The sequence below is a fragment of the Triticum aestivum genome, chromosome 5B (assembly GCF_018294505.1).
Source record: "Triticum aestivum cultivar Chinese Spring chromosome 5B, IWGSC CS RefSeq v2.1, whole genome shotgun sequence".
In the NCBI taxonomy this organism is placed as follows: domain Eukaryota; kingdom Viridiplantae; phylum Streptophyta; class Magnoliopsida; order Poales; family Poaceae; genus Triticum; species Triticum aestivum.
In genome coordinates, this window is record NC_057807.1 from 623,113,728 (window position 1) to 623,137,642 (window position 23,915).

The 23,915-nt window shown below is 44.6% G+C and overlaps 1 protein-coding gene and 1 pseudogene across 1 annotated transcript; both read left to right on the forward strand.

Moving 5' to 3' along the window:
- The first annotated feature begins 340 nt into the window (after positions 1 to 340).
- Positions 341 to 2,846, forward strand: LOC123115123 (uncharacterized). Its single transcript, XM_044536379.1, has 4 exons — positions 341 to 546; positions 659 to 716; positions 1,709 to 1,777; positions 2,467 to 2,846. Exons 1-4 carry the CDS (start codon positions 442 to 444, stop codon positions 2,844 to 2,846), a joined length of 612 nt encoding a protein of 203 aa, XP_044392314.1. The 5' UTR covers positions 341 to 441.
- A 108-nt stretch (positions 2,847 to 2,954) lies between these two features.
- The window catches only part of LOC123115124 (DNA (cytosine-5)-methyltransferase 1A-like), a 54,813-nt pseudogene continuing 33,852 nt past the window's right edge, over positions 2,955 to 23,915 (forward strand).

The window sequence follows — 23,915 nt, forward strand, 5'->3', positions numbered from 1 at the left end:
TATTCCATCGTTTGTTGTGCAAGAGTTTCAACCTTGGTGGTGGACCTGTGGTCTGCCCTTGGTGGAGATGTAGATTGCACCAGGGGAGGGCCCACCTTAATTCAAGGGTATTCAGTAGAATACCCATGATTTTTGCCAAAAAACTAGGTATATATACTGTGTGCGTACAAGGAAAAACGAAACTGATACGCAACACATGGTAGTTAGGCATTTCAGCCCAAAACAGAGGCTAGCCCACCCTCTATTTTCCCTCAACACCACGACTTGGCCCATTGGCCCAAATGGCTGTAGCGCACAGCACACGCACTGTCCATCGATCAGACGCGGCAGGATAATCGGCACCTTCCTTCCCCTGCTCGATCTCTTCGCACGCGAGCCACCAGGCGGCCGGAGCTGTTGCCATCGCCTGATTGGCGATCGCACGTGCGTGCGGCGGCGCGGATGGAGCAGCAAATCCATCCCTCGCCCCCTTTGATTCTGATCCCTGCAGTCCGCAACGGGCATCAGGCATCGATGCAATCTCCAAGCCACAGCCCACAGATTCAGGTATAATTGCTAATCAGATATATTAATCCTTCGCCTTCTGAAATTGGGATTTCCTCTCTCATGCCATTCTTATTTTCTTAGTCGAACTGAATTCATTTCTCACTGCTGGCAGGGACATGGTTTTCTTTTCGTACTGTCCAGCAGGCTGCAGTACAAAGGTACAAGACTAAGTAAGTTTTTGACCACTTGTCTTTCTACTTAATTACAGTGAAATTAGAGAGTTGTTTGCAGTCAATTATGAATTGTTTAGACATGATAATTTGCAACTTTTCATTTGAATTTGTAATGTGAGAGTGTCTATAAATTTTGAATTTGTTACAATGAGCATAATCTATAAATATTAGTCAATAAAACGGAATTATTCTTGCAAGTTAAGGGTGAAGACATCATCACTCATTTTCAAAGCATCGGGAATCACTTATTTTGGAACGGAGGGAGTAATTTGTAAGCTTTCTTATCATTTTCTATTTTCTATCCTCTATATATCTTAGATATTGCCGTGTTATGTTGAAAAATTATTACTTCTATATGTTGCACAATTCCAAGTATTGATCAATTTTTATAAATATAATATATTACAAGATATCTTTTTGAATATATTTTACAACTAGTACAATGTGTCGCTATAATCGGTTATACACGCCAAATTGAAGGCTATAGGCTTCAAAAAAAGTTTCTAAAATTTGAATACACACACTTCAATTCCTGGGCCCGCCCCTGGATTGCACCACCGAGGTAATTAACGCCATCACTCCATGCATGGTTGACATTGATACTTCTTGCAGATCTGTAGATCTTGCTTTCTTGTGTGGAGCATGTGTGCCCAATTGCCCATAGCTAGGTTGCATCGCGCCTCTCTCCATTTTTCTCCATCTGCTCTTGGTTGCTTTATTTCTTCTGATCGCTTTGTGTACTTGCTGTGATTCTATTTTTGATTTATACATGGTGATGTCTTGTCACCTATTTGGTTCGAATCTGGGTGAAGCTTCTACGCTCGATTTATGGTGACATCGCTAGTTGTATTTGCGTAGTTTGATTTCGGGTGGACGTGCTTCTATTTGATTTATGGTGGAATCTAGTTATGTTTGCATAGATCTGTGTTTTCACATCTGAACTTTGAATTACGATATTTTTCTAATAGTCTAATCGTTATGTTGTGCAGGAGTCTTGGTTTCGGTGGTGGTGAATCGTGATCTGGCCTTGCCGGAGATTTGTAGATTGAACCGGACAGGTAAGTTTTTTGCCCCCTCCCCACCCCATCATTTTTTGCGTTCACCATGTCTAGCTCTTCCATATATGTCCTTGTTTGAAAATGTGTTAATAAATTGTTGCTTTGCGGTGTAACCGCTAAACTCTTGATTTTGTAATTTGATTGTTATATTTATCTAAACTTCTAATTGACACATCTACTTGATTCTAAACTATACAAGGGAATTATGTCGAACTCTCCACATTCTGCTGGTACTACTGATATATGTGCTTACCTTGCTATTTTGGTTCCCAAATTGTAGATAAACTTATTCCTGGAAATGCTATAGTTTCGCAACATTGCACTTCTCCATATTAGAAAATTAAACGGTCATAATATTATTATTTTTATAAGTTTGATGTGCGGTGTAGTATATGAAACTATGGATTGGGACACCATTGTTATTTATTGGTACATTTGCGACGCATGCATTTAACTAATCATTCAACAATATATTTTACAAGGCCGCTATGTGTAGTAAGTGAGCATAATCATATTGGGTCAATAAAAGATTGAGTAGTTAGACCGCCATTTTAATATTTTATGTATGGGATTCATCTGATGCATACATAATTGCACTACATTCGGATTTTTCAGCGTGTCCAATATTTGTTGACAAATGTGTCTAACATTTCTATCAAAAATGTGTCCAACATTTTTGTCGCTTTCAGGAACAAAGAGACGACGAGCAAAGCCTAAAAGCGGAAATGAGAATATAATTGAGGAGAGCAATGTTACCACCAATATTGGTCATGATGCCATTGGCTGCAAGAGACCAAAAAGAGAAGTTGCCCGTTCGAATTTCAGTGAGAAGGCACTTGAATTATCTGAAGAAGATTCACTTGTCACACCCAAGAAAATCAGAATTGAGGAGGAAACGGAGGCAGTTATGTTGACAAGAACAGGAATCAATTATGTACTATGTGAGGCTCGACCAGGTGCTTCGTCCGCGTCCTCTACCGGCCATCGGTGTTTTCTACCTTGCTCAAGTGCTCCCAACCCGACGCCGTGCTTTTTCCGTCCGGATCTTTGCTTTGGATCAAGGATATAGATAGCCGAGACCAGGTAGGGGAGGCTGGAATCACGTCTTGTGTCTGGTTTTCTCCGATCTTTCTTTTCATGAGTTTTGGTCGAGGATCTCGCGTCCGTTCTCGCCTCCATGGTGGGTGTAGATGGGATTCGTCCGCGTCCTGCTGAGGTGCTTCACACCCCGGTTTTACATGTGGTTCTCTACCTCCTTTACGTGCATGTGCCATACTTTTGTCCTAGCCTTGGATGGATCATGATCGCCAACCGACCGGCCAGTGCTAGGATCATGTCTATATCGTGTTTTTTTTTCTTTTGGCTTGATCTTGCTTTGTCCTCTGGAGCAGTGTCACCGGCCGCCTACTCATAGGTTCCGATCACTCTCCGTACTTGCATCTATAAATGGTGGCATCGCTGTTTGTGTTTGTGTATTTTGTTTGGTTTGAATCCGGGTGACCGTGCTTCTGCGGTTTGATTTATAAATGGTGGCATCGCTGTTTGTGTTTGTGTATTTTGAAACCAGATGAACTTGCTTATATGTCCAATTCGTGGTTACATCTTTTTGTATTTGCATAGATCCATGTTTTGACCTTGATTAGGATGCTTCTGTAAGGTCTATTCCATCGTTTATTGTGCAAGAGTTTCAACCTTGGTGGTGGACCTGTGGTCTGCCCTTGGTGGAGATGTAGATTGCACCACCGAGGTAATTAACGCCATCACTCCATGGATGGTTGATATTGATACTTCTTGCAGATCTGTAGATCTTGCTTTCTTGTGTGGAGCATGTGTGCCCAATTGCCCATAGCTAGGTTGCATCGCGCCTCTCTCCATTTTTCTCCATCTGCTCTTGGTTGCTTTATTTCTTCTGATCGCTTTGTGTACTTTGTTGGAATAAGCCACGTCGCATGGAGTGGCCGGGCTCGTCGGGCACGTCGGGTGCGTGCGGAACGGGCAGGACGCACTGGTGGTGTCGTGCTCGTCGGGCGCGTCAGGTGGCGCGGGACGGTCGGCACGCAGCAGAAGTGTGGCGTATGTGTGTCCGTGTCAGGTTCGTAGGTGCGTGTGCTGGAGTTAGTTAGCTTGACTCGTGCATGTGGCGTGGAGGAGCTGTGCATGCACCATGCAGTTGGAAGGCCCTTGCGATCAGATGGATCGAGCCGCGTCCAGCGCGTTTGTGCGTTGCGTGAGGCCGAGCGGATCGCATGCAGCAACCAGTAATTTGTGCATGCATGGATTAGTGGCCATGGCCGGGTCATGTGTGCGTGGGCGCTACTCTGCTGTAGGACTACAAAGCACGGTCACGAGTGTGTTTGTAAATCCAGTTGGTGCTCTGAGAATAGTAATGGGGCTGCGAAGCCGGGTGAAACTCCAGTATACTGTGTGCTCCTCCTTCTTCTACATCTAGCTACGAGAGAGAGAGAGTTGCAACAACATACTTGCCATTTCATCACCCCTTTTGGTTTGAATCCGGCTTACTGTGATTCTATTTTCGATTTATACATGGTGACGTCTCGTCACCTATTTGGTTCAAATCTGGGTGAAGCTTCTACGCGTGATTTATGGTGACATCACTAGTTGTATTTGCGTAGTTTGAATTTGGGTGGACGTGCTTCTATTTGATTTATGGTGGCATCTAGTTATGTTTGCATAGATCTGTGTTTTCATATCTGAACTTCGAATTAGGATGTTTTTCTAATAGTCTAATCGTTATGTTGTGCATGAGTCTTGGTTTCGGTGGTGGTGAATCGTGATCTGGCATTGCTGGAGATTTGTGGATTGAACCGGTCAGGTAAGTTTTTTGTCCCCCTCCCCACCCCATCATTTTTTGCGTTCACCATGTCTAGCTCTTTCATATATGTCCTTGTTTGAAAATGTGTTAATAAATTGTTGCTTTGCAGTGTAACCGCTAAACTCTTGATTTCGGAATTTGATTGTTATATTTATCTAAACTTCTAATTGACCCGTCTACTTGATTCTAAACTTTACAAGGGAATTATGTCGAACTCTCCACATTCTGCTGGTACTGCTGATATATGTGCTTACCTTGCTATTTTGGTTCCCAAATTGTAGATAAACTTATTCCTGGAAATGCTATAGTTTCGCAACATTGCACTTCTCCATATTAGAAAATTAAACGGTCATAATATTATTATTTTTATAAGTTTGATGTGCGGTGTAGTATATGAGACTATGGATTGGGACACCATTGTTATTTATTGGTACATTTGCGACTCATGCATTTAACTAATCATTCAACAATATATTTTACAAGGCCGCTATGTGTATTAAGCGAGCATAATCATATTGGGTCAATAAAAGAATGAGTAGTTAAACCGCCATTTTAATATTTTATGTATGGGATTCATCTGATGCATACATACTTGCACTACATTCAGATTTTTCAGCGTGTCCAATATTTGTTGAAAAATGTGTCTAACATTTCTATCAAAAATGTGTCCAACATTTTTGTCGCTTTCAGGAACAAATAGGCGCCGAGCAAAGCCTAAAAGCGGAAATGAGAATATAATTGAGGAGAGCAATGTTACCACCAATATTGGTCACGATGCCATTGGCTGCAAGAGACCAAAAACAGAAGTTGCCCGTTCGAATTTCAGTGAGAAGGCTTTTGAATTTTCTGAAGAAGATTCACTTGTCACACCCAAGAAAATCAGAATTGAGGAGGAAACGGGGGCAGTTATGTTGACAAGAACAAGAATCAATTATGTACTGCACGCACACATGTTCAATCAATAGCTTGTCATGCAATTACGATCTTATGTCTTTTGCATTTTACTTAGGATCTTGCATTCCCTCACAACTAAACCTTCCTCTTAACTTGCATAAAAATTTAAATTATTCGAGATACAAGTTACGCCAACCAATGAAGCAGTATGCGCCATGGTGTGACACTGTCCTTAAAATAGCAAGACTGATTGTTAGTGTCATTGCCATTTTAAAAGAACAAACTCGCGCATCAAAACTTTCTTTCGCTCATGTTACCAAGAGAGTAGCATAATTTAAGAGAGGGCACCATGCATTCATTTCAAAATATGCAACACTTGTTGAAAGATATGTTGTGATGCATGGACACAGATATGTTGGAAATATGAGAAATTTACCGAATGATTTTATTAACAGAAATACTAGATAAAACATGACACTACTAGAAAAACCCCTACTAATGGCGCACCTAGTATGGCTATTAATGGCGCATCTGTGGTGCGCCATTAATAGCACGCCATTAGTAATTTTTACTAATGGCGCACCACCTGGTGCGCCATTAGTATCTGGTATACTAATGGCGCACCTCGGGTGCGCCATTAGTATAGGTCAGGGTGCGCCATTAGTATGCCTCCCAGGGGCCATTAGTAATGGCGCACCACCTCTGGATGCGCCATTAGTAACCGCGGCATACTAATGGCGCACTGCCCAGTGATGCGCCATTAGTATGCACTGTCATACTAATGGCGCACTGTCATGTGATGCGCCATTAGTATGAATATTAGGTTTTTTTATTTTTTTTATTTTCTGTTTTTTGCACAGGTTACAAAATGTATAATTTGACAAAATATAGACAGCACACATCAACAACAGATTCATCAAATACAATAGAAGATTAGTCTTTGAATACAATTCATCATATTAGTCTCCGAATACAATTCATCATATTAGTCTCCGAATTGAAAAGACCCGAACAAAGATAGAACATTATATTACAAGTCTCGAGACCGCGAGTAGCGAGTCTGTCTTCACATTACAAGTCGATATCGATCATCTAAACTACCATCACATAGAAGAGAGCTGCGGTCATCACGATGAGCATCATCACGATGAAACTCGTCTTCATCCGGTTCCTCCAACGCTCCCTCCCCTCTCCCACTAGATAGCGGGCGTATCTAGATTCGGCCTCGGCCCTAGTGGTGTACCCTTTGTAACTGTTACCGCTGAATCGGTGAACCTGTCTCCGACACTCCTCCCAGTCATCGTAGACTCCGGGAACCTTACCCTTGTACACGACATACGTCGGCATCGCTATGCACTAGCCAAACGAAACGTTAGTACCAATTCACAGACAATACATAAGCAATATATAAGTATGCAACAGAACGATCGGAAGAGAAAAGCAAGACATTAATAGCATCGATTACATCTAAGTTGAACGACTCTCGAAACCAAAGAGACATACTACAAGTTCATTAAAGTTTAATTACAACATGAGCCAATCGATGTTTCAGAACTAGACAACTCGACTCAAGGGACCGGAGCGTGGATGAAGCCGCCGTCTATCGTGGGAGTCATGAAAGAACGGGCGTTGTCATCCTGCATTTGTAGCATTGTGTCGATGTCACTGTTGGATGGTTGATTTCTGAGGTAGAACTGCCCCGAGGTACGAAGGACATCTTGATGGATGATTTCCGCAAACTCCGACTGGATGCGAAAGAATTCTTGTCGGAGGTCCGCGTCCTGGATTGCCGACACGCTCGCGGCCCAATCTTTGAGTTTACTCGGTACCAGAAGTTGATGATGGTCCCGTACGATCGCCCGCATGTGATGGATGGCGTAGTAGGCACCCTTCTGACCGCCAGGCGGCTGCTTGACGCAGCAGAACGTCGTATTGTGGGAGAACACGTGCTTGTCGTACTTATGAATAGGCCTGGTGAAGGTGCCTCCAGATTGGGCGTAGCCGGGGAGAACATCATCAAGAACCTTCTTGACATTTGTGTAGTCTATGTTCGACTGACGGTCCGGGTCGAAATACGTGGCCATGGAATATTTGGGGCTTAGGAGGATGAGCGTGCAACGTGTGTCACTGCAGAAAACACGGAATGTTAAAAGGAAAACGATCGAAATGTAAGAATTCATATGTTACGGGCCGGTTGAGGGGAGGACTTACTCGGAAAAGTAAGGCACAAGGAAGTTATTCTTATCTTGGTTTGCCAGAATGACGCCTTCGAGGTAAGAACTCGCGACTTGCCGGTCCCCAGCGCTGCCCAAGATCTTGGCACGCATGTAGAAGGGGTCGACTATCACGATGTCCGGGGTCTTGTCGCGAATGATCCGCATCTCCATACTCAGCGGAAATAGCCGAACGAAGGTGTAGTGCAGCGGATGAAGGTTCAACATAGTGTGGATGTCATCAAAACGCAGGACGATCGTACACCCGATGGAGTTATCCACAAATCCCTTGCCCTCTGGCACCTTGGCCGCGAAAACCGGGTATGCCAGATCCTTCTCTCTGAGACGCCGCTTCTCCAAAGAAAGAACACTGTCATGCAGACTCCGCATAGCACCGGTTGCAGCATTGAGCATATTTGTCGGTAGCATCGCCCTACCCGCCACATGCACCCTCCTCGAGATATCCTGCGGTGAAGGTGGCCCGTCCTGAGCACGGATCGTACTCGGTGCCGGCTGGCTCGCACCCTTCTTAGTCTTTCTTTTGCGTGCCTTCTTCTTCTCCTGTAATGGGACCGAGTTCTGCTCACAGACCGCCTTCTTGAGTGTGTTGGGGCTGATAATATTTCGCACCTCGCCTATCTGAGGCTCGGTGAAGTCGGCAGCTGGAGGCGTCTCCTGAGAGCTGAACGCCAGACGGCGCCTGTTGCAACTTGGCTTCTCCGCGGTACGAGCTAGATCGCACACGTCTTTTGTTGGGTTTGGTTCTTGAGAAGGAGGCCCCATGAAGTCGCCATCGTACCCATGCTCGGCAAAGTACTGATCGACATTGCCAAATGTATCATCGTCGTCGTCGTCGTCGTTCTGATCCTGTGACATATGCATGTTTGGATCCAGTGGCATAGGGATGTCCGGCACCGTTACGGCGGTCTTGCCATGGGGCCGACTTGGCGCCGGCACGACTGGCGGTGTTGTCTTTGGGGTGGTGTCCCCCGCCCCCAAACGAATCTGGCTCTTCGGCCAAAGCAGGGGCCAGCTCAGGCAGGCGCTGAGGGTCATCACGTCTTCATCGTCGTCCCCGACGGGTCGAATCGGAGGTAACAAGTCGTCGCAGCCTGGCAGCACCCAAACCAGTTGAACCTTAAACAAGCTGGGTGGCATCTGGGTACCGTGGAACAAGGGGTTGCCCGGTTGAACGATTTTGCCCTTGGCGACATCGACCAACTCGTTGTTCACGAAGTGGAGGAGAGTGCACGGAACGTCGGCGACGCCCTGCGAAAACATGTAGGGCGTCAGGGATGCCCAGTCAAAGGCAAGGAGATGAAGTCCTCGGCCGAGAGAGGCTTAATTAGTTACCGTGATGATGGCGTCGAGCTCGGCTAATGTCGAGGCACCGCCAACGGCGGGCGTGCAGTTGACGGAGGGGCCGCTTGCTGAAGAGGCGCCGGCCGGCGTACACCCGGGTGCATTAAGCTCCCGTGCTGGCGTCGGGGACACCAATGCCGCCTCCGCCGGAGGCACCAATGGCCCCGCCATTGCATTATGCGAGTTGCTGGCCGTGAAGCTAGGAATTGGGGGCGGCCCCTGTTGGCCGCCCGCAATCCACGCACTCAACCCCGAGATCAAGGTAGGCACAAGGGCGGTGATCGTCGCTCCGAGTCGTTGTTCCACTTGCTCTTGGACAATCTCCGGAATCCGTGCCACCTGTGCCTTGAGTTCTTGAACCTCTCGCGCCTGGCTTTCCGAGCTGGTCTTTTTCTCCTTCCGCACACCAGCGGTATAGTATGACCCCCATTTTGTCGACAAGCCTTTGCCGGCCACACGACCAGCTGACGTCGGCTTACTGAGCTTATCCTTGTTCTTCATTACATTCAACCCCCTATTTAGAGTGGTGTCCCAAGGGTTGCTCTTAGTCGACCCCGCGCTACTGCTTTCAGTCGCCTGCGGAAGGAATGTGAACCATTTAGAAATTTGGCTTCATTAATTAGAATGCAACCATATGGAGCTAATTACGCGGGGGGGTATTCCTTACCAGAACAAGCTCAAGCTGCCTGGTCTTTGGATCCGTGGTAAGCTCCTTTGTTTTCGGGTCCTTCTTGTACCGGGCCCTGACAAAGTTCCTGGTCTGCTTGTCACCGTATGTATTGAAGAGGGGCGGTAGGCCTTGCTCGGCACGGTCCGCCTCCTCCTTGTCCCATATAGGCTCCGCCACTCTGTAACCGCCGGGACCGAGTGTGTGTTCCCCTATGTTCAGCTCCCGCATTTGTTTCCCCCACTCACTTGATTGGGAGCTTGCGGTGCTCGAGCAATTGATCTTGAAGTCGTTGTAGTCATCTTCGGTGATCGAAGGATTTTTCTCCTTGATCTTCTGATAACTCTCACCTTTCTCGATCATTCTCTTCACATTGCTTTTCCAAGTAGACAGGGCCTTGCTCATCTTCGTGAGGGCAGCATTGTTCACTTTATTCCCTTTGAGGCTTGTGTTTTCAAATTCAGCGGGGAACTTTGTATCGTTCGTGCAGCTTCGTGAAGAGGAGGTTGTGCAAATTCCCTCGGTCAGGATGCCTCAGGTTCTCGGTGTTGATCGAGACGGTGCTCCGGACAATGCACCCGAGCTGAAGCGAGTACCCCTTGACTATTTCGTTCGGGCGCCGTTGGATTCCCGTTGGAGTCCACTTCAGTAACTTCCTCCTTGAGGGTGCGGAGCACGATCGGGCGCCGGTCCTTCCGTTGCCTCTTCGGTTGGCTACCATCTGTGCGTGCGCCGCCATCATCAGTGGTGGCATCCTCGGAGGCACCATCAGTGGTGGCATCAGTGTGGTCATCCTCGGCGGCACCATCCGTGGTCTCAGGATCGGTGGGGAAGGCGGCGGCCTCATACAAGTGAGGTTGTTCCTCCATTTCCTTGGGACAGCTCCCAGAATGCCTTGCCGCCCGAACCCCCGGCCTCATCGTTGTGGGCCATGTTTCTCTCTAAATAGAAACAAAGTTTGGTCAAAAAGTTGGATACTGTCAAGGAACAAGATCATGGTCTCATCATTTAGGGTTTGTCGACACCGAGGCATCCTAAAATCTAAGCTTTTATCATTGAGGGTTTTTCGACGCCAAGGCACCCTAAAAGCCTAACCTTTCATCATTTCGGTTTTTATCGACACCGAGGCACCCTAAAAGCCATGCATTAGTCACAAGTACGCCAGGGCACTTGATCCTACTTAATTAACTACTAAGATACCCCGGCCCATGCATTAGTCACAAGTACCCCATATGTCCTATTTTTAGCAAAGTCATGCTAAAATTCACGGAAAATTTCAGCATGACCTTTGCTGAAAATAGGACATATGGAGTACCCGAATTTGCCGGAACGGAAGTTAATCGACATTCCGGCAAACTCAAGGGCCTCTCGGGGTACCTGCAATATCATCACGACACGATGGTCGGAGACAAAACCCAGCAAACTAGCACCACAATGTGCCTCTACTTTCATATGGATGAAAAGGCCACAATGTGCCTCTACTAGCACCACAATCTTAGTTGCAGGTAATCTGTGTGTGTGTGCTGTTCCTTGCGTGTTTGCGGATAGCTGCTGAATATCGACACACAAAGCTACTTGTTTTCCTCAGAGAAAAAAAGCTAGTACTTATTTCCCTTATCAAATAAACAGTCAAAAGGAAATTTTATTGGTTTGATAAAACAAATTTGAGTGTGTGTGGATGTTAACAGTCAGCTGGTTTGAGTGTGTGTTGATGTTAACATGTCATTATGCACAGTGAACTGCCACATTCACATATTTTGCACTGCCAGTCTGATACTAATATATATAGAACCAAACTAATTTAGAAAAAGTGACAAAGAAATACTGCATATTGGGAATCAGGTAGCCAAAAGTTAGATTTGATGATGATGATGTTTTGCAAAGCCAGAAAGCCACATGCCATTGTAATGACAAGGAAACTATGCAAAACTAACCAGGCTTAGTGGGATTATTTCTCCTCTTTTTATAATCTTTCATAGCATCACAAAAAAACCCTTGAGTTAGAAGATGGTATCCTCCATTTTGTACATCTTTGCGACCGCACGGAGCTAATTTTCTCCATGCATGAAACATGACATATGAACATCAGTATGCATTGATTTATGAAAGAGACAGCCTAGCATGGGCAGCAAGAGCCACTCAGGCTAGCCAAGGAGACTGCCCATGAAACCACACCCCAAGGTAGAAGCCATCATTCATTACAAATTTGAATATATGATATTCCAGAAAATAATCTGTCTACAAAATGAGATACATTCCGTTTGAACTACCAAGTTACACAAAGAAAATGCACCTAAGCACCAAGAGGAACTGTTACAACTCCATAAGGTATATCCAAGTCACTGCTACTCATATTCAAAAAACCTAACTCCAATATAACCAGAAAGATTGTAAAACATTATATCTCCCTGCTGACACGAACTGAAAGCGTAACAAAAATACCTATTATTCTAGGCAGCTGCCTTGCTAGTGATTCGGTGTCGTCGCAACTGGATCCCTCCCACTCGACCTGCGATCTTCTACAAGGAAAAAGTGCTCGGCGGCGGCGGCGGCCGGTGGACCGGGGGGTGCTCGGCGGCGAGGGGGACCGGATTTGGCGAGGTGGGATAGCGATCGAGATGGAGGGGGATCGAGATCGAGTGTCCATGAAATTTAAAAATATTCATGATAGTTCAAAAAGTGCCCATGAAATACAATCGAGAAATGAAGGCTACGATTTAAATACAATCGATCTTAGCTAGCTATTTGTTAACAATCTTCTTGCCCTTCTTTTTCGCAAATGGAGTTCTTCTGTGGAACGGACGTCCTTTAGGTAGGGTGGTCCTGCTTCTTCTTGTGGTGTATGCTGCTACTTCATCATCGTCGTCATGTTCGATCCTCGGGTCGCCGTACTTGTCGAAGTCTTGCTCATTGGCTACTCCATCCATTCCGATGATCTTCCTTTTGCCTCTCCTCACGACAACACGACTGGTCTTTGACGGGTCGGTAATGAAGAAGCATTGGTCCACTTGGGAAGCCAGTACCCATGGCTCATTTTTCGCGGTGACGTTTGCGCCCGCGGTCTTGGATTTGGCTTCGGGTATAACCATGGTGGTGAAATACCGGTCTTCTTTTAGGACGCTCTTGGCCCATCTGACACGGAACATCGGGACCTTCTCTCCAGCGTAGCTCAGCTCCCAGATCTCCTCGATCCTTCCGTAGTATCTGTCCTTGTCGTTACCGGTGTAGGATTCCATCGTTACCCCGGAGTTCTGATAACCATCGCTCTTCATGTCCTTGGCCTCGGTGTAGAATGTGTAGCCGTTGATATCGTACGCCTCATAGGTCATCAGGTTGTGCTCGGCGCCCTGTGACAAGGCGAATATGAGTTGTTCTTCCGCGGAAGAATCCTCATGTAAAGGGTTTGACAGAAGCTTCTGCTTGAACCAACGCGTGAAACATGAGTTGTGCTCTTTGAGTATATCTCCATCCGTCCTCTGTTGGCCTCGGTCATTGTACGTCTTCTTAATAAAGGTTTTGTGCTCTACCACCCAAGGATCGACCACGTCTATGTGTTGTAGAGCGACTAGGTTTGCTCTTTCAAAGTCGGCGAGTCGACCCTCGAAGTCGACATGCATTTCGCGGCGACCCTCACGGTGACCCCATCCAGCGAGCCTGCCGAGGTGCCTGTTGACGGGCAGACCAACGGGGTTCTCGATGCCTAGATAATTCGTGCAGTAGGAGATGCACTCTTCGGTCAGAAAGCCCCTGGCTATGCTTCCCTCTGGACGTGACATGTTGCGAACGTATCCTTTGATGACACCATTCATCCTTTTGAACGGCATCATGCTGTGCAGGAACGTCGACCCGAGTTGGATGATATCCTCCACTATATGGACCAGCAGATGCACCATAACGTCGAAGAATGCGGGCGGGAAGTACATCTCAAGCTCGCATAGTATCACCACGATCTCTTCTTGTAGCCTTCTAAGTTGCCTCACGCCAATCGACTTCCGAGAGATGACGTCGAAGAAGTTGCATAGGCCAAATAACGTTTCACGGACGTGCGCGTCCATGATCCCACGGATTGCAACTGAAAGTATCTGCGTCATCAGCACGTGACAGTCGTGAGACTTCATCCCGCTGAACTTCTGCTTCGCTGGGTCTAGGTATCTGCTTATCTTCCCCGCGTAACCGTAAGGAAGTTTTACTCCTAGGAGGCAGGTGAAAAACTGCTCGATCTCCTCCTGACTTAGAGTGAAGCACACGGAGGGTAGTCATTTCCGGTCTTCTTGGCCTTTTTGCCTTTGCGACGACTTTCTGTGTCCTGCTTCGCCTCATCATCATCATCATCATCATCATCATCATCATCATCATATATAGCGTGAAGCTCCTGCCTGATGCCCATTGATTTCAAGTCTGCCCTTGCTTTCGGCCCATCTTTGGTCCTCTCTGGCATGTTGAGCAGGGGTACCAAGCAGACTCTCGCACACGTTCTTCGTGATATGCATGACATCAAGGCTGTGAGGCACACGGTGGATCTTCCAGTACGGCAAGTCCCAGAAAACAGACCTCGTTTTCCATACCTTCAGCAGCGGCTCTGGCGCCTTTTGCTTCTTTCCCGGCAGTGGGCAGTCTTTCCAATTTTTCAACAGCTTGTCTATTTCCTCGCCGCTCCTCGTACACGGGCGTTTTCGGGGTTCGGTTTCACCATCGAACAGATCCTTGCGTTTCCTCCACGGGTCATCGTCGCGAAGCCACCTTCGATGTCCCATGAACACGGTTTTCGAAGACCCGGGATCTCTATCTAGCTGGCGATACGTTGTGTCATCCATGCACCTTACGCATCCAGAAAATCCATGGACTACCTGCCCCGCAAGATATCCGTAACCGAGATAGTCGTGCACCGTCGTGAGCAGTGCGGCTCTCATAGGGAAATATTCTTTCTCTGCGGCGTCCCACGTATTGGCTGGCGTTTTCCACAGCGTGTCAATCTCCTCTTTCAGCAGCCCTAGATACAGATTGATGTCGTTCCCTGGTTGTTTCGGCCCTTCAATTAGCATACTCATGTGAATGTACTTCCTCTTCATGCACAACCAGGGGGGAAGGTTGTACATCCACACGAACACAGGCCAGGTGCTATGTGTGCTTCTCTGGCTGCCAAACGGATTGACTCCATCGGTGCTCGCGCCCAGCATGATGTTCCTTGGATCGTTCCCAAATTCTGGGTATTCGAAGTTCAACGCTTGCCACTGGCTCGCATCCTTAGGGTGACTCAGCATCTTGTCTTTTTTATCTATCTCCGGATCATTTGCGTCATCTTCTCGCTTCTTCTCCTCCCTATCCGCGTGCCAACGCAGGAGCTTTGCTACCTTAGGGTCCGCGAAATACCGCTGCAGACGAGGAGTGATCGGAAAGTACCACACCACTTTTCGAGGAGCTTTCTTCCTCTTCTTGTATCAAGTGACACCGCACACCGGACATATGGTAGACTCCGCGTGCTCGTCCCGATAAATGATGCAATTGTTCATGCACACATGGTATTTCACGTGCGGTAAATCCAGAGGACACACGATTTTCTTCGCCTCCTCCAAACTGGTCGGGCACTTGTTCCCCTTGGGAAGACGTTCGTGCCAGAATGACATGTTCTCGTCGAAGAATGCGTCGGTCATTTTGTGTTTTACCTTCATCTCCAGAGCCATGTAACGCTAAACTCTTGATTTTATAATTTCGTTGCTACATTTATCTAAACTTGTAATTAACACATCTACTTGATTCTAAACGTTACAAGGGAATTATGTCAAACTCTCCACATTCTGCTGGTACTGCAGATATATGTGCTTACCTTGCTATTTTGGTTCCTAAATTTTAGATAAACTTAATCCTGGAAATGCTATAGTTTCGGCTACAGTGCACTTCTCCATGTTATAGCAAATTACATGGTCATATTATTATTATTTTTATAAGTTTGATGTGCGCTGTAGTATATGAAACTATGGATTGGGACACCATTGTTATTTATTGGTACATTTTCCATCTCATGCATTGAATAATCATTCAACAATATATTTTACATGTCCACTGAGTGTAGTAAGCGAGCATCCAGAAATAAGAGAAGGATGCATCCACAAGCCTCCTCAGCGATTTGGAAGATCCGACCGTCCATCTCGATTCCTTGATGCGTTTACAGCCTTCGGATCGTGAGCTGGGAGGATCTGGGCCGTCGGATCTGGAAGAAACACTACTGGACTGAATAGTAATGGCAACATAATGTAAATACCATGCCCCCACTAGGGCATTTTGGTAATTTCGCGTGACAGGGGTATAAAAGGGCCGGCTCCCTTGATGAACCCTAGCCGCTCGCCCCGCCCTGTCGTCTCGCCCGTCCCGCCGCCTGCCGTCTCGCCCGCCCTACCGCCCCGCCCCGCCCGGCCGCCCCGTTCGCCGCCGCCACCTCTCCTCCCCCGCGCCCCGCCGCCTCGCCCGGCCATCCCGCTCGCCGCGGCCTCCTCTCCTCCCCCGCGCCCCCCTTCTCCCACCTCGCCGCCGCCTCCTCTCCCCTCCCGCGCCCCCCTCGCCCTGCCCGTCCAAGCTCAGGGTCGAGGGGCGCGAGCCCTCGCGCGACGAAAACCCTAGCCGCCCCCGTCGCTCCTTGGTCCTTGCAGCCTCAGCCTCAGCCGCCGCCGCGCCCCTGTCCCCCTTTCCTCCCCGTTCCTCTCCTGCCGCCGTTCGCCTACTCTGCCCGGTCGTGCTCCCTTCGCCTCCTCCGCCTAGATGTGCGACTCGAGCCGGCAAGATCCAGCCATATGGCAGCCAACTCTGCCCTTCCCGAGCCTGGCGACGAAGGGGTTGGTGAGCGCGGTGGTGGCCATGGATGAACTCGAGCCCGGGCGTGTTGGTGGAGGCATCTATCTACCTCAGGGCAGCGAGCTGGAGCTGGGCCTGGACAAGGGAGTAAGCTTTTCCAAGCACTTCTTCGCCAAGTACGAGCTCGGCAAGGAGGTCGGATGTGGCCACTTAGGATACACCTGCGCCGCCAAGGCCTAGAAGGGCGAGCACAAGGCCAGGACATCGCTGTCAAGGTCATCCCCAAGGACAAGGTCCGACACTCCTCCTCTTGCCATTGCCATGCCCTCTCGTTCTCGACTTGCTTGCAGAAATGTCTTTGCCATTCAGTCTCTTGCTGTCTATGTTCAGTTGCATACTCTGCATTTTACCACTTCTTTCTCTACGCGTAATTGGGTATCAAGCATGTTCGTCTGAATGATGTTGTCATATGAGCAGCATTGATCCCTAGCATTGGTAAGCACTGTAAGGTCCCTCTTCTCATGTTTGTGGTACAAACACATCTATACAATACTAAAATGCTTTCATTAAATAATTACTTCTGCAGTTTTTTCTCAAGGACTATACTCATTCAGGGAAAAATTTAATTAGTAATTCTAAAAAAAGTTAGCTAGACTCATTTTGTGTTCTTAGACCCAGGTTGATTGAAGACAAGAAGAGAAATTTAAATAATGGCCCCTTGCACGCTAATTCCTAGACCCAGGTTGACTGAATCTCTTCATTATATCATCAGTCGCTCCTTCCTACTTATCTTTTAGTGAAGAGTTAAATCTATCTTGTTCTTGCACTATTTTTTTATTTTAGCACTAGAGGTACTGTGTGGAGCTCTATTCCTCCAACACATTGTTTATTCATGGTATGAAGTTCCATCATAGTGTTAATATCATCTTAAGGTTTAACGGCTGACTGATTGACATGTCTTTTTGTTGTTGTCTGCAGTTGTGCGTGCTTCACCTTGGCTCGCCTTTGCTCAATTTTGGTGCACTACTAGATTATGAATCTCTAAACCAGTTGGGGCTTGTGATTGGTGTTTATGTTAGTTGGGTGCAGATAATGAGAAACATAGTAAGGTACGAATGCTACTAATTTGTTCCTCACATGCATAGACATAAAGAAAGGTGAGGATCCACATGTGCGTATGTTCTATCATTTTTCCCTAACAAAATTTTCAGCAAATAACTAGGGTCAAAAATGCAAAGCAGTTGAACTAGAAAATTGTGTACCACATGAGCAGTATATAACGATGGATTGTTATCGTGGGTGAAAGCAGTTTATCACGATGGCATTGTTACGATTTTCCCGCCAATTAAATTTGGCCAAGATGCTTCCTTTCCATAATAAATTTTCTTCCGACCAACTGACTTTATTTTGTGTATCTCCTTTTAGTTTGTTGAATCAGGCTTGCCAACTAAGCAAAACCAAGATACGAAACCATGCCAAACAAAAGAGAAACCACTGAAACTTTATATATTTTTGAGCTGTACAGTAGGGTAACTTCCCACAGCTATTTTTATTAAAAGCAAGCCAAAACTATTTTTTGCGATGTGTACAGGAGGAATGTAGGTGAAATTGTATTTGATGCATATTCCCTTTGTTCTGACTTCTGTTTGATACATACTCTATTTTAGAAAATATATAGGATATAGCCAATAGGACAAGTTTATGGTTACATTTATCTTTACGATGCTTATACGAAGAATGTAGAGAAAAATATATTTCACATGTCATTTCAGTTTCTGAATTTTCCCTCGACTTTTAATTTTTTTCATATATTTTCTTTTTATATTGTTTATATTGCACAATGATAAGGTTTCCTTATTTCATATTTTAAGATACCATCTGCTAGGTCATCTCATAGGCTCATAGCTCTTTTTGTTTGTGTTTGAATATATTTTATGATTGAAAATTTGATGTGGGACTGGGAAAATCTCAGTTCTAAGTACATGATTCTTCTATTTTTTTCATGGTGTTGAATGTCCTCATATATACCCGTTTGTTATGTTTATATCCTATAAATAATGAAATGGTTTATATAGAAAGTTTTTATGTTTTAGTTATAGTATGTTGTCGATGATGTGTTTGGTCTGGAACATGGAGATTAACATTAAAGTTTTCGTATCTTCTATCTTTATGCTTTGTTATTTACTTTATGCAACCCAGATTTTCCTATTTTGCACTGCCACTGGCTTGCTTTCGGTGTCGTATGACCCAACTCTTTTTGCTGAACTTGACGCAGATCAATTGTCCTGTCTTGCTTTTGAAACATATTCAGGCCCTCTCTCTCTCTCTCTGACTGTTACTGCATCCATCATCTAGGAACCGCTACTCTTGTGTAATATTTTTTGTTCGATTTGTTATCTACCGGTGCTCATCTAGGTCTTCTGTTGCCGTTCGATTTGTTGCTGTTCTAGGGTTAGGATTTGCTATTGGATTGGTGACTGCCGTGAGTTGATAACATATCAGGTTACTAGCTAGCCATTTACAGTATTTGCTTAATCTGCTGATGTGTGTTGTTTGTACTTCCTTCCCGGTCTCCTAACTAATCTGCATAAGTATTTATTAGTATTTTGTGCTAAAATGTAATTAGTGCCCAACAAACTCTGTTTTTTGTTTCCGTCGTTTCCCTTTGGACCTTCAACATTCCTGGGACTTAGTTGTGCCGGGATGTAGTCGAGGTACCAAATGATTGTATTTGTGGCGTGGTTTCTATTTACATCCTTCCACTATTCCTATCTTTGTTTTGTTATTTTTATTATTTCAGACAACGGTATACACCACCTTGACGAAAATATATTTACCTAAAGGTTTTATTTGTTTGGATACAACCTCTGAATTCAAAAGCAAAACATGGATGTCGTGATAGGCTAGCCCGGACCTTCACGGACTTGGATATGGGGCTAGAGATCGTAGACCTGGTAATATTATTATTTTTTGCAAATTGTGCTTGCAGTAGACTTTAGAGCTGAGCTATATGGTCTCGCATCCACGCTGATCTACGAAAATATTAGGTATCAATCAAACTTGACTATTTATGTTCTGAATGATGCAAATGTTGACCACCACATTTGGTAGGTTCATGCAAGCACTGAAATAATTGTGATGATCTCGAAGAATTTCTGAGCAATGTCATTGGTATTCATTTATTAGTTTGTTCAGGTCTGTGTTTGTGGCAACTAATTTTATATGTCTCCCTCAACATTATAAGATTGCTTTGTGGCACAAAAGTGCATGCACTGTCTTACAAATAATGGTTGGTTGTTCTAAACATATGGATTCTAAAATCCATTTGTCTTTGACTTCTTAATTTAACCTATGTGCATGTTCTTATGACAATGATGCGATGTGTGAAATTTGTTTGACTTTTTGTATGATTAGATTTTGAGGGAAACACCGCCCTGCCAAAAAGCCAACCGGCCGAGCTAGCCACACTGTGAAAGGGCCGAGCAACAACAACCTGATATACATCAGTCGACAATGAAGGTATGCGTATATACAGTGTGTAGCAGCGCTGTCATCTCAGACTTCCTGTTTAAGCTTGATGCATTCTCTTATAACTGCCTTATGATATGTGATATTTGTTTGATATCGAAGAAAGGCATGTGCCCGTATTATTTCTCTTATAACTGCAGATTTTATGCTGTTCCATTTTGTATTTAGTCAAGTGATGTATGTTGTTGGTTTCTCTTATAACTAATTTGTTGTTGGTTTCTTTGTGGTGTATTGATTATGGCTTGTTGTGCCACATGACCAACATGGATTATTTCGATGTCTAAACCATGTATGGGGCTGATCCTGACGGCGGCGGCCACATCTTTCGCGCCTGGTCCAGCTGCGCCATATCAAGGTCTCCTCCCCTGCCCCTGTTCTTCTCCTTCTCTCTCTCCCTCTCAATCCCCGATGTGTTTTGATTTGGTAGGGTTGGTTCCCTCCCTGATTGTGTGCATCATCATGGTGTTTGCTTGTTGTTCTAAAATTTCAACTGCATGGCTACTATTGGGTTGGCTTCTTATAAGTTATGAGAGAGTGAGAGTGTGGGCTTGGTCAGGGAGATCTCTTTTATTTATTTGCTGGTACCTGATAGTTTTTCATGTTCCCTTGTGAGATCTTAGTGAAAATAATGATTTTATTTGCTGTGCGTGCGGGCGGGTGCAGAGAAGAAGAACCTCAACTCGGAGCTCTTGTTTCTTCTCAGTATATATGTACATATTATAAATATAATAAATATACGTGTCTTTTTTTCCTCTTTCTCTCCTCTGGTTTTACCGCCGAACTGGGTGGCCTTGATGAATGATGTTGGCTTATTTTAGAGAAAATCTTTCTAAATAAATACTGGATAAGTGATGTTGGTTTATTTTAGAGAGAATCTTTCTAAGTAAATATACACTGAAGAGAGGTTTCAATTTCCTAATAGTACATGTTCAAATTGTTGTTGTATGTGACCTTAGATAGAAGGATGTGCACTTGTGATTATCCCTTTCCCTTTTTGTATCAGAGCTTTGTGCCAAAAAACTGCTTTGGTGCCGAGACAATTACCTTGCAACATTAATCTTGGCTGAAATTGTGCATCTTTACTAGATCAATCATGTTTGTCAGTGTTAAATAACTAGGCACATAATAAGATGAGATCATAGTGTAATCAAGTTTTGTGCCTAAAGAAAATCTTGGAGGATATCTATGTATAGTAGGCTTATTATGTTTTCTGGGTGCCTTGTAGAATACTAAGATAAAATAAATTTAATTTCATTTTTTATATTCTTTTATGTTAAAGAGGCTACATTGTATCCAGATCACTTAATATTATCCGAAGTGATTCTCTTTCATACAGACCAAATTAGTTCCTCGCTGTTAATGAGACGCACTATTTGAATAGTTTGCCTAACATGACATGTCCTTTAGCAGATCCATGCATTGCAACATGCAAGCAAATCAAATGAAGGAGTGTGGACAAAGTTATATATCAAGCAAATCGGATGAAGGCGTGTGGACAAAGTTATATATCTAACAGTCAACCATGTAGTTTACTATTATGCACTACGAAAAACAGTGTAAATAAGTTATCTGAGACTAATACTGCTATGGCCTGCTTTTGGTTTCTATCATACCAAACCTTGCTTAGGTATTTCATGTCACATTTTATAACAAATGCGCTGATGGCATGTAGATAGGGCCATTTTTTAGATATTTTACAGGGTGATTACTATTGTGAGTATCTACCAACACCTACTCTTTGAGTAATATCAGATATATTTCTATCCTGAGATATAGAGTAATATCATATGTTAATCGGAAAAGAGTTATATCAGGGGTTTGATCATTGAACTTTTTTTTTATTCCATCCTGATTAAGTTGTCCTGTACATGTGTTAAACTTGCCTTTCTACTAATGCATAATGCAGTTTGACCTTCCACTGCTTGGCCATATCGGTTGGACTGGCACCCTCGCGCCGAGGCGCGTTGCGATCTAGTAATCATATTGAGTCGATCAAAGAATGAGTAGTTAAACCGCCATGTTAATATTTTTATATATGGGATTCATCTCATGCATACATAATTGCACTGCATTCAGTTCTTTCGGTGTGTCCAACATTTTTGTTGAAAAATGTGTTTAACATTTCTATCAAAAAATGTGTCCAACATTTCTGTCACTTTTAGGAACAAAGAGGGGCCAAACAAAGCCTAAAAGCGACAATGAGAATATAATTGAGGAGAGCAATGTTACCACCAACATTAGTCACGATGCCATTGTTTGCAAGAGACCAAAGAGAGAAGTTGGTTGTTCGAATTTCAATGAGAAGGCATTTGACTTATCTGAAGAAGATTCACTTGTCACAACCAAGGAAATCATAATTGAGGAGGAAAGAGAGGCAGCTAGATTGACAAGTACAGGACCTGAAGATAAGAAATGCTGTAGAAAACTCATCAATTTCATCCTACATGGTAAAGATGATAATCTGCAACCGTTAGAAATGTCTCAGAGTGATGGTGTCTCCATGACAGCTCTTGTCATGCCATTTGATGGTCATATCAAAAAGGACAGGAAAAGGGGAATACGATGTATTAGATTTGAGTGAATCAAGGGACGGAAATTTCCGGCTATAAGGAAGGCGTTGTGGTAATTTCGCTCTCAATAGAACTAGCTGACTATATATGTGTGAAGTCCACAAGAAGCTACAGGTCTTATTTTGACCTTTTCAGCCAGAAAGCTCATGTTTGTGTTGAAGTTTACATGAAGACATGAAGCTAGCTAGATTGGTCAGCGGCAACCCTTTGCTAAGCCTAGAAGACCTGCTTATTGGTGTTGTCTGTTCCATTAATTCGAGTTGTGGCTTCAATTGAATAGTGAGAAAGGACTATGTGGTATCCATCGGTGAGTTCGTACATAACTAGCTCACTGCAGTGGATCATGCAGCAAACAACAATGATGAGATGTTGTCGACACTACTTGCTCTTGTGGCACTAACAAATGAGTGTAAATCTAGCATGGGATTCAGCAAGCCGGCATCTTTGGCCTCACATGGAACTCTGACGATCAAGGATGGGTGGTGCAAGGAGGTGCAGGTGAATGACCAAGAACGAGGATGAAGAGAAACTAGCAAGGTTGTTGCAAGGAGAGGAAGAGTGAAAAATAAAGAAGCTGAGAGCCAAGAGTGGAAGTTCATAGAAAATTAAAAATGCCTACATCAAGATCAGTCAAGCTGAGATTGCCAATGACTACCCATTGCCATCATACTATACACCATGCAATATAAAAATGGATGAGTACATGATTGACAGTGAAGATGGCATGCTGCCAGTAAGAGTACTCAACAATTGGGCACTATATAATTCAGATTCCAGATTCATGTCTTTGGGGCTCATCCCTGTTAAACCAGGTGTTGTAAATGATACTGTCATCTTTGGGTCTAGTTGTATGAGAGACGATGATGGTACTTTCTGTTCAACAGCTGAGCCAGCGGAGTTATCTTCTTCCTCGAGTAAATCTGACCAGGAAGATCAAGGGATTCCAATTTATCTAAGTCCAATCAAGTAATGTCTTATAGAATTTCGTGGCTCGATGATCTACATATCTATTCGAACCAACATATATAGCTTGGCAAGTACTCCTGCAGCTCTAATTCATTATGTATACTATATGAATACATTCTACAATTGCTTTCCTTGCATTTCAGATCTTATCATATTTTGAAATTTGCATTCTATTTATGCATGAAACCTTGTGATTCCTTGATATTAAACCTCCCTCTAACTTGCATATGAATTTTAATGATGTTAGGTACAAGTTACTCCAGCCAACAAAGTAGTATGCGTCATGGTGTGACATTGTCCTTTAACCAGCAAGATTGGC

Bases quoted from the DNA above. Each gene is read 5' to 3' on its own strand.
- LOC123115123 (XM_044536379.1), top strand. From the start codon at position 442: ATGGAGCAGCAAATCCATCCCTCGCCCCCTTTGATTCTGATCCCTGCA. The intron at 717-1,708 runs GTAAGTTTTTGA...TATGTTGTGCAG, and splicing joins GTACAAAGGTACAAGACTAA to GAGTCTTGGTTTCGGTGGTG. The intron at 1,778-2,466 runs GTAAGTTTTTTG...TGTCGCTTTCAG, and splicing joins TTGTAGATTGAACCGGACAG to GAACAAAGAGACGACGAGCA.